This window comes from Excalfactoria chinensis, chromosome 12, assembly GCF_039878825.1.
Source record: "Excalfactoria chinensis isolate bCotChi1 chromosome 12, bCotChi1.hap2, whole genome shotgun sequence".
Lineage (NCBI taxonomy): Eukaryota > Metazoa > Chordata > Aves > Galliformes > Phasianidae > Excalfactoria > Excalfactoria chinensis.
Window position 1 is genome coordinate 15686854 of NC_092836.1, and position 11137 is coordinate 15697990.

The following is an 11137-nucleotide window of genomic DNA, read 5'->3' on the forward strand; positions in this document are numbered from 1 at the left end:
TGTTTGCATGCCAGCATTGTTGGCTGTCTGAGTGCAGCTGGCTCTGAGCTCTCCTTAACAAGGTCTCCATCAGGATTGCTCACAGTGCAGACTCTGGCCGGTGAGGGGTTGCCAAGGTAAAACCAGGCAGACAATGTATACAGCAGCCATGGAGTACAAGCTTTGTTGTTTCTAGGGTTGGAGTAAACACAGGGAAAATTATGACCATATTGATAGAGACTGTGTGAGTGAATAGCACTGCAACTTTACAAATAAGAAAGTTGTTAACGCTTTCTGTAATCTGTACCAAAAAGCCCCCAGTGCCGGGGCTGTGTTGTTACGTCTGTGTTGAGATGCTTAATTATGTTTAGGTAGCAATGGATCTTATTCTAGGTACTGATGTTCTGTTGAACATTATGAAATGAATGATGTAACATTTCCTGGAAAACATCAAGTTCAGAATTTTTCTTTGTTCTACAGTGATAAACTTATTGTAAGAAATATTGCATACAAATGTTGGAAGGTTCATTCATCTTCTACATGACAACCAATATCAGAAAGAATTCTATTTTTTTTTCCTTAAAAATACCTAAAATTACAAAGAGGCTGAGTTTTTGTTTGTTTGTTTTTTTTTCCTTGCTAAGGTCTATGTCATGTTGTGATAGGGTCCGTCCATCACTTCAGCTCCATTTTTTCCCCTTAAGTTATAGGATGCTTTGCTGTTCCGTGTTTCTTTTTACATCCATGCTTTTTTTTTAAATTTTCTAGGTTTCAGTGCTTTTACAGAAGGCATCCATCAGTCACGTTCTGGCTGTTTATTAACCTACTGAGTGATATGGCACATATGACATTGAGTACCTGCAGTAGGTTAAGTGCTGGTTTATCTTGCTGTGTATTCTTAGTAAGCTGTCCCAACCAGGGCAGTGAGGAATCTCCTTTGTGTCACTGGCCAAGCTTTAGGTGTCCAATCAAGATTGTTATGACTGCCTCGGTATTATATATCTGTCTTCAGAGTGGTCTTGCAAGCAAAAGCATCTGCTCAGTGCTGGGTAGTTTTCTCTCTTGTTGCTAATAAATGTTTCATTGTGCCTCCTGTTGATCTGCACTATTTAGAGAAGGGTTCGGTTCAAATAGGATCCATTATTGAATTGATTCCAAAAGCATTGCTTTGAATGTTATCCCTGTGAGTCACGTAACACATCCACATGCGGGAACTTAACTCTATTTTTGCTTTGTTCAAGAATTCAAAGTCAGCACTGACAATCACTGCAGCTTATAAAGCTCTCAATAAAAGAACACAATGAATTTTTGAAGTTGTTTCGCTCTTGGTTGTCATGAAGGTTCTTTGCAGTTGGGATTCTTTGGTCAGAGACAAAGATGGAATCCTAAACTGTGGACTTAACCAGCGCATTGGTTTAGGTTTTTTAGAATAAAACACATGATTTTATAGTTGGAAAGAAAAGCGGTGGGAAAAAACAAACTGGTAACTGCTAAAGTCAGCATAAAACATGAGAAGGAGAATTTGGGATTGGCAGCACACAACATTTCTAAAACCTATAGTAGTTACTGCATTCCTTTTTATAATCAGTGGAGACCAATATTGTTAAGGAAAAAAGCATCAGAGAAGGAAAAAATGTCGCTGGGAAACATTAGGGGAAATTAAGAACAGATTTTTCTTACTTATTTAAAAATACTACATTACAAAATGCAGTTAGGTGGGAACAAACCTAAATGTGCAATATGAGGTGCATGTCGCATTTTTTTCATGACGTTGTCAGTGCAATTCTGATATATCTGAAGTTCTCTTTTCAGTTCTGGTTGCTCAGAAATACTTTGTGTTTAAAAGATTCTCTTCTGTTTGTTTCTTTCATAAAATAGTTGGCCTCCTTTTCTACTGGAAGCTGAGAATGGAGAATTCAGAAGGGTTCAAAATAGGATTTGAAAGGTCACAACAGTTGAAATGGTCATTACATTTCTGGCAGACAGACATAAGCCTTTGGGGCTTTCATTCATGTCCTGCCATTGCTTCTTCAATGCAGTCCCTTATTTTTTTTTTCAGCAGCCATCCATATCTTACCCAGAATTTCTTTTGTGCCACTTAATCAAAGATTGTACTAAAATGAAAATATAGAAGTCTGACTTTCAAATATAGAATATTAGAAACTTTATCTGTGTGTAAATACTCTAAATAGATTGCTTAGAATTCACTAAAAATGTGAATACATAATTATTGTAATGACCTTTCCCTATTTGTTTGCAATGATTTACTTTCCATTTACTTGATCAAGCTTGGTTGCTCTTGCCATGTATAGGCAGAATGGCAAGAGAAGTGCTGATAACACCGAAAAGAAACATTCTGAAAGGTAACACATTTCTTTAATAAGCTTCTTTTGTGAATTATTGCCACCTTAAATCGTATCAATGTGGAATAACATCAAATATATATAAACATATATATGCATATTACAGATAAACAGCGTTCACCTGATGGACAGACAGTGGGGTTTCTGCTGCTGGCTTCTTGCACTGCTCGTCTGTCACCTGAGGCATTTTCACATCTGTGGGGTTGAATATTAACTAGGAAATAATAACAGATGCTTCACCACTGCGTGACTGCCTCAGCAAGGAGAGGTAAACTGAGGAGACAAGTATTTTGATGCTTTGTAGTTAAAAGGGTTTGTTGGCAGCTGGTACCAGAAAACACCGAGGAAAATAATGAAGTTTGCTTGCGGTTTCCTTTTAAATGTAAAAAGTCGTCGTTGCCTGTTGATTCATGTTTTCCCCATTACAAATAGTGAAACCAAGAGATTTGTTTGGGTTAATTAAGCGGAAAATGGCAAAAATTACTTGTGCAGCAATTCTGTGGCGAGCTACCAGTGAGAGTTTGAGGGGAAGAATGGGAAGCGCATATAAATGTTTGTGTGTGCGTGCAGAGCTCATTTTTAATTTAGTTTTTAATATAGCGTTGATTTTTGTAATGATTGCGGCATTCCTGGAGATCCGTAACTTCACAACAAACATAATTCAGGACTGAGTGTAAGCTGAAAACACCTTGTGAAGTAATTACTTGTGTTTGCTTTATGATGTGAGCAGCAGTCATGGCCCCATTTGTGCAGACTGGGAGCTGCTATTTCCTGGAACTCCAGCAGTGTTCCCCTCGTGTTCTCTGACAGCACTGGTTGGTCAGGGAATTGCTAAAAAAATAATGATAATTTTAAAAAGAATCACCAATTTCTACAGAATATGCTGTTGTGGAAGAATATGTTTGTGTTGTGTAGCAACTTGCCTTGTTGAAGCAGAACTTTAGTGTTGGACCTTTTTCAAAGCTCAGACAGACTTTTCCAGTTCACCTGTTTTATTGTAATTTCTGCCTGCTCTTTGCATTCTCTTTCCTTTGTTATCTGGAAGACTGGTGAAATGGCTGAAGCAGTTATTTTTGAGATACCTGCTGAATCTGTCTCTGAAATGTCTTCCCATGCCATAAGGTAAGCGGCAGAAGCTTGTGGCTGATGGGATGCTCTCCCTGCAGCAGACGATCACTTATGGCAGTGCATCCCCTCTTGTAAAGGCTGCAGGTCTCGCTGTACCCTCTGGGTCAGTGCTTGCACAGCTCATGGCTTTTGGGTTCAAAACCAGTGGTTTCCTCTTTTGGAAAATGGCAACCTCATCAGCCAGTGATTTCGGAACTGAGACACAGTTTATTGCAATAGCAGGAACCTTGGCAGTTTTGTTGAAGTCTTAGCCAAAAACTTGTCTCCTAACTCCCTTAGATACCAGGCTATTTCTTCATCAAGGTGCTTTATTTTCTGGCACCGTGGGTTAGGAAGCACTTTGCTACGGAAGCTGCGCAGTTTTTGACCTAATAGTACTTGCCACTAGCCAGCTCCAATGCTGCAGTGCTCTGAGCAGCACTCCAACTGTTCTTCCATCCCGCTTGCTCGCTTAACAGCAGCTGTTTGCCCGAAATAGTCAGTGTCAAGAGATGAAATCTTTGGTGGCAACATTATTCATTCTTGCTTCAGTGCTGTGATGCACTGTCTGCAGACTGTTTTGCTGCTACTGGTTTTGTGGCTGGGCCATTAGTCACAGTGAGGAAACAATCCCTTTTTTCCATGCCTTCTCCTTTCTGATCAGATACACTGCAGCTGCCCAAGCAACTCTGCTGGCAGATGTGGGGCTGTCAGTAGCTGCTGGAAGGAAAATGGGGGCAGGAAGGACAGGCCCGGCTTAGGTGGCCCTGGATAGTTGTCTTATGAAACTGGATTTCAAAACAGAAAAACAGAAATAACCTGACAGAGAATTATCTGTTCCACCAGCTGAGACGAGCTACTTCTGCTGGCCCTAACCAAGAAGTGAGGTATCTTCTCCCACAGTTTGAATCATCTGAGGTGCTCTTAAGGAGCTTCTAATGAATCAGCAGTTCTATTTTATTATCTTTACCTTCACTTCTTTCCTTGAATGCTGTGCCACTGGTGCAGCATCCTCTGCTATGGGCTCCAAGAGACATCAGGCCGCTGCTACTGAATGCACATTGTGAGCCATGACTGACTTGAGAGCTTTTCAGTTTTCCTGTGTGCATTCAACCTAGCCACGACCCCTGTAATCAGTTAGTTCCAAGCTGTGTGATGATTATGGGATGCAAAAGCATTATTTTTTACTTTGTCAAAAATGGATGAGTTGTATAAAAATGCTGGAGGCTGCTTCGCTTCTATCATTGCGGACAGTTGTTTGAAATATTTCTGCAATGCCAGCTGTTTATATTCACATAAAACTGCCTCAGAGCTGCACTGACAGTGAATGAGTTACGCCAGCAGCTCGTACTGGTGTTACTATCTCTGCTTTGTTCTGCAGCAGTGCCTAGCAATAGTGCAAATATTTACACACACACATCAAGGAGCATTCCTGCTGACTGCAGCTTTGGCACTGAAAAACCAAATAAGGTGCAGCATAAGGGTACGGTTTTGCCTGGCAACTGCAAGTGCTTTCTTGCAGTGGGCATGGTAAGGAATTAGCATCACTGCCCAAAAAATTCTTCTGCAGTTGACAATAGAAAATATTTAACTCCAAATCATCCTTGTTCTGAGGGGCTTCGTCTATGGAGTGCCACGGAGTTGCTGAGTATTCAGAATTCAGTGTGTAAAGTGTTACATGAGAATAGATTTGCCCTACATATCTGTGTGTGTTTAAGCACTGACCTGGTCCTTATGACAGCTGGACAAATGAGGGCTATTGCTCTCCGTACATTAGGGAATGCTGTGGACACTGATATCATCTGTGTGGAACTGAACAATGAGCACGTTTTGGTTCAAGTAGCTATCGCACAAGAAGTTCTTGTTAGTATTTGTGGAAATGCAGATACACCTTTATTGCTGTTGTCCAGGAGAGAATACAGTACAGCTACTGCGTAAGGTACCTTAAGAAATGGAGGTGGTGGCTAGTAGTTGATCCAGATCCTCTCTGTTATTGGAAGCTTTGCCATAAGCGATGAGAGATTGCCCTCTTAAGCAGTTTATATCCCTCTCAGAGGAATGGAGAATGGTCTTTTAGGTGTTTCAAATGGGACAGAAACCTTTTTACTTGCTGAGACAAACACTTGCCCACAAAGCAGGGAACAGCTCTTAGGGCTCTTTCAAAACAGCCCTTCTCTGAGCTTTATTTCAACAGGACACCTTAGACCTGCATGTTATGCATGTACCATGTACCAGCCTCTGTGGTTCTTGGGCAGGCAGGAAGCAGAAGAGTTCAGCTGACTTCAGTTACTCAGACTTCTGGCTAACAGCAGCACAGAAGTGCACGTAAAATTATACAGGAATGGTACAATTATTGGAAGGGAAACTGCTTTTCATTTGAGGAGGACAGTGACAAACTGAGTCACTGACTGCAGAAATCATGGTGGAATCAAGTATGTAAAATAACGTTATGGAAATGGGCAGAAGGAAAATAAATGGCAACAGAAATGGAGTGGCAGCCAACAAGTGAATCTGTCATCAACTGAAGGGTAAAAACAAAGCAAGGAAACATCCCTGTCCATTTGCTGTTGCTACACAAGCTTAAGGCTGCTGTTGAGAGAGACCTCCTCCCAGGCACAGGGCGTTTGGCACTATTCTGAAGCACTGACCTAACGTCAGAAGGTTGTTGTGTGCTCGGACAGCGAGCCTTAGCCAAGGATCTGCAGCTCCAGCTCCGGCCTGCTGGAAAAATACAGCTCTGAAACTACTGGACACAGAGCAGTTCCCATTCAAAGCAGTGAGCTGTGCATCTGTGTGCTGCTGTGCAGACATCTTGGTAAACTTCTGCAAAGATTTTCCCTGTCAGCAGTGCAATCCATAATGCTGTTCTCTGACCTTCCCCCCAAATTGCCCTTTCCCTGCTTCCCTCTGCTATAAAGGAAACGTGCATGTTAGTGGTATCACTGGTGGCTTAGTCAGACAGAAGGCAAATGGATTGCTGAGCCGTGGTTACACAGAACTCTTGTGTGCATTTCTGTGAAGCCGTTCCTTTGCTCTGAGCAGGCGGCAGGTTCTGTGTCACACACAGGAAGGACCCAGCAGGGCTGTTTTACTCATGGGAAATGCTTAATTAGGTGGCAGCTGTGTTTATCCCCAGACATAAAGGCAAGTGGTGAAGTTTAGCCAGTCCATTTGCAATTTGCAACTTTACTGGCTGGGTAATTTGATTGTAGGGGAAGAGTGTGTTGCCTTTTCTGGGTTTCAGTTCCCTTAATTGCACAAAATGAAACACAACTTTAAGATCTGTTGTGCTTTCAACTTCCCAATCTCTGGACTTTGCTCCTTGACTCCGGTACTCTTTCCTTTTTTGCTGTTTCAAGAACAGATTTTGCCCAAGTTTTTTTCTAGCAGTGGTCATAACTCTCTTTCATAGCTGTAATTTGCTACATATTCTGATTGCTACAAAATGGTATTTAAGCTTATCCAAAAAGCATGCTGCGATCTTCCTAAGGACGCCATGAAAACTGACCTGAACTCTTTGCAGTAGTTTTCTTAGAAGAGTTTTCATTGTAGTTTTCAACATATTTTAAGGACACAGACTACAAGTTTATTTGCCCAGCTGGCTCTGAGTATGTGTGTGTGCACGTAACATCTGTCTTGTGAGAAAGGGGAGATGGTGCGTTCAATCAGAATGGCCGTGCCTTCATGATTAGAGGCTGTTTCTGTTTTAGACACAAAGTTCCCATAGGATTCCCTGCCTGGAATCCTGGAGGGTCTGGGAAAGCCATTTCTGCTCAGAAGTGTAATAATAGCACGGGCTTTTATTTTTGATCATGAACTGACATTTAAAAGTCATCTGAGGAAAGATGCTTCTTGATTGAAGTCAGGCTTCGTTTAATGCAGTTGTAGCTGATCTTTCCCATCTGGTATCGCTTGAAGTGACATCTCCCTGCTGATGTAGGGGTGACGTTCCCAGGAGACCTGTGAGCAGATGGGGTTATTCTGCAGCATTGCCCACTGCTCGCCTCTTGTCCCCAGGGGAACAGCTGGAGAAGTGGCAGCTGCACAGCAGGGTGTGTAAGCTGATAATCCAGTACCTACAGAGTGTGTTCTGAACTGTACTGACTTAAGGACTCGCAGCCTTTTCATACTACATGCCTAATGCCTCCGCTTACGTGCCAGGTAAGTGTTCTATCTGGGTGATACAGGCACTGCATTTTATACGTGGCATATGAAAAGTAGATGGTGTTGCTGTTTCCTGTCTCCTACACCATCAGTGTTTAAAGCTGCTCACTTAATTTGAGCATTTCAAGTTCCCACTTCTGCCCGTTGTCATCCAGAGCAGCCATCCCAGCAGAGGAACCCAGCCTTGCACAGCCCTGCTGAGGTGCTGCCAAGCGCTGCTCCAAAGTCTGCTGTCACTTCAGGTTCAGAATGTAACATGACTAAAAACAGAAGTGGATGTTTCTGTCTGGGCTTTTTTTGTGTCTTTGGAGGACTGGTAAAATACGATTTATCCTGCTAAGAAGCTGGATCTTATCCTGACTCCTGTGAGCTTCACACAAGATCAGATTCTCACAGCATTCAGACTGGTTGCCAAGGGCACAAAATAACTGCTTCCTGTGTGCAGAACTCACCGAAGCAGTCTTTCCCATGTACCAGGAAGCTGTTACACAACAGAAAATTATATTCTTTGTGCTCTGGTTTCTGTACAACATCAAATGGTCCCTCTGCTCTGTGCTGTGACACCAGCTGGAGTGCTGCGTCCAGATGGGAGTCCTCAGCATAGGAGAGATGTGGAGCTGGTGGAGCGTGTCTGGGGGACCACAGAAATGACCCCAGGGATGGAGCACCTCCCTGCAAGGACAGGCTGAGAGCTGGGCTGTGCAGCATGGAGAAGGGGAGGCTGCAGGGAGACATTTCACTGTCTGAAGGGGCTGTAAGAAGGAAGGGGACGGACTTTTTAGCAGGGTCTGTTATGACAGGACAACTTTGTGATTTCATGATGATATGATAAAATACCAGCCACAAGCTAGAAGTAAAAGGATCGATTATGGTGGCTACAGAGGTACTCATTGAGAAATGAGCCATGGGTACAACCACCTCCTTGGTATTCGTTATTGAGAAAGAAATTCTGACCGATCTCTGGCATCAGATGAGCACAGTTCCACAAGCTGAAAATATCACTGTGCTGCTGGGCTCGTGTCCTTGGGGCAGGCACGTTTCTGTACTATAGCCGCTATGCGCTTTGTTTCCCTTTATACATCTTTGTTTCCAGACTGTGGCCTTTATCCACATTATAAATACAGCACTGGATAATCTAAAAGCTTCAACTGGCGAATTCCACGTGTTTTATGTCATTTGGCGTTCTGCACAAACCCCTTCAGTTTGTCATAAATTCCTAAACCAGAGCAAGGTCACATCTGGTAGCAATTTCAGTTTGCCAGATGAGGCATAATCCTATAAAACCAAACTCATTTTCTCCAGTGCCTTTCAGAGATGAGCTCTCCTGCTCCTTTTCCTAAGACATAACACTTGCCCTATGAGCTCTGCAGAACGACTTAGGCTGGCAGTTTGTTCACACTTCATACGAACTGCAGTGCTTGGGATGCAGGTTGGTAACAGGGAGATAAGGCAGAACAAGCAAGTAAGCGTGCTGAAGTCTCCAAGATAACAAGCTGTGTCTGGATTCTTTCCTTTTGCAATGGTGTGTCCCTGCAGGATGCAGTCATTTAGTGCTCCTCCTCAGTGTTTGGATGCACATGGATCTCCTCTTGCTCTCTGACTAAACTCATCTTCCTGCCTACCACCCAAACAACGCACACGTAGCTGCTGGTCTGCTTCTCTCACGTGCTTTAAGAATGCTTACAGACAAAGTTACATTCAGGGTAATTCAAGGTATTATTAAAGACAAAAAAGATATTGAGTGTAGAAACAAAAGGATGCTGGAACGGCTGCTGTCATTCATGTTTTTTCCACTTTCCACTGGCCCATTGTATTTGGAAAAGCAGCTACTTTGAGATCTCATTGCCTTTGCCATATGACGCTTCTAGAGCACTATGTGGAGGTTGCTGACCCTGTTTCTCTACAGGAGCATCAACTGTGTCAAAGCGAAGTTAACTAACTCACAGAGGTTGGGTTGATTGCTTTGTGAGATGAGGATGCATTACGATGCATTACTAAGGAGAATGACCAGAACCTGGCTAACTACGTAACTTCTTGAATGCTCTTCTGTCACCAAATTTATGCCTGTTTCATTGTGTTTATTTACAGGCCAAATACCCCAACATTGTAACCCTTCCCGAAGGACAGGATGGAGATCACATCATGCTAAGGAACCCTCAGCTGCCCGGGTAAGGCAGTCAATGGGATTTTGTTTGTATTAAGCAAGAGGGACAGATTTTACTTATGACAGTGGGGTGATTAATGCACAGTAATGATTTCCAATTGTCCTGCTTCAGTATTAGGTTGCTCTTTGCTTTGCAATAACTTCCCTAAACAGAGATTAAACGATGCCCGTTACAGTTCAGTGTTAATATGGCACACTGAAAACAACTGGAGGCAGAGGGGAAAATGTAAGGTGTATCTGTAGATGCTGTTTCTGGGTGGCCCTGGTAGGTAAGGCAAACTGCAAGGGCACCTCGAGTACCTGCTGCTGCCTTTAAGAGAAAAATAAGGTTTTGGAAGCTGATATTATAGCGAAGAATCTAAATCCCAAGTTTAGTGATGTGAACCACATCTCACATCCTCCTGGTGTCGAAAAGTTGTGTGTACCTGGAAATGAGTAACATCTCAGCAGCAAATTACCAGCTTTCCTTGGTTCAAAAATCAGGGTATTTCTGATTCCCAAATACAAAGCTCTGAGAGCTGCATCACCTGATGTGAACTGTGTGCCCTTCAACACTTCCTGCTTTGGGGAAACGCAGCCGGTTGCCTGATTAGCAACTAACCTTCCTCTGGTTGTGCGCAGGTTGGAATTAATGATAGTTTGGAAGATGCATTTCAATGAAGAAGGGAAAACTACGCCTGTCCTGGACCTCCTGCCCAAAGTACCGGAGCAAGGTAACGTCCCTCTTTGCAGAGACCATTTCTGAGCTTTAAGTAGAACCCCCTCTGCTCCTCCCTTCTCACCCCCCATTTTTGTAACCAGAATCTCCTTAACTATAATGGAAATGGCATCTTGCACCAACCAGGCAAACAAATGGCAATGCAGCAAGCTGCTGAGCTTCACCTCCAATGTGTTTTATTTCACAGTGCTTGCAAAAACAACTAGGTCTTGTTTTAGGCAGCAGGTAACCAACCCGTCCTACCCTGAGATGCAGGACTGGCTGGCAGCTGCTTTGAGAACCACACAGATCAGTCACGTCACTTTTGTGCATCTCTCTTGCAGCCTTGGGGCAGAAGAAGGCAGTTATTGCCAACGCACCTACCTGCTTCCGCAGCATGTTGCTGCTGTTTGGGATTGAAACCGCTATTGAGAACCTGATCCACGTGGTTGGCTTGGAAAAATGAAACCCAGCATAACGTACAACAGGTAGCAATTTCAAAAGTAGTTTTAATTAAGGTATTGTGTTACGCAGTCTATAATTTTATTGAATATAAACATTAAGTTATTTTCCATTTAGAAACCATACTCATAAAACATGCTATCTGTACAATTATGGCACGTTATATATAAATTGTCATGACATGAAAATAAATACAGCCAT

At 42.8% G+C, this 11137-nt stretch overlaps 1 protein-coding gene across 1 annotated transcript in view; it reads left to right on the plus strand.

Annotated features, from left to right (window-relative positions):
- CENPP (centromere protein P) overlaps positions 1-10971 on the plus strand; it is an 88954-nt gene extending 77983 nt beyond the window's left edge. Inside the window, exons 7-9 of the mRNA XM_072347431.1 lie at positions 9702-9781; positions 10399-10490; positions 10819-10971. Coding sequence (XP_072203532.1) covers positions 9702-9781; positions 10399-10490; positions 10819-10940 — 294 coding nt within the window. The 3' untranslated portion in view covers positions 10941-10971. The remainder of the gene's footprint in view (positions 1-9701; positions 9782-10398; positions 10491-10818) is intronic.
- The last annotated feature ends 166 nt before the right edge of the window (positions 10972-11137 follow it).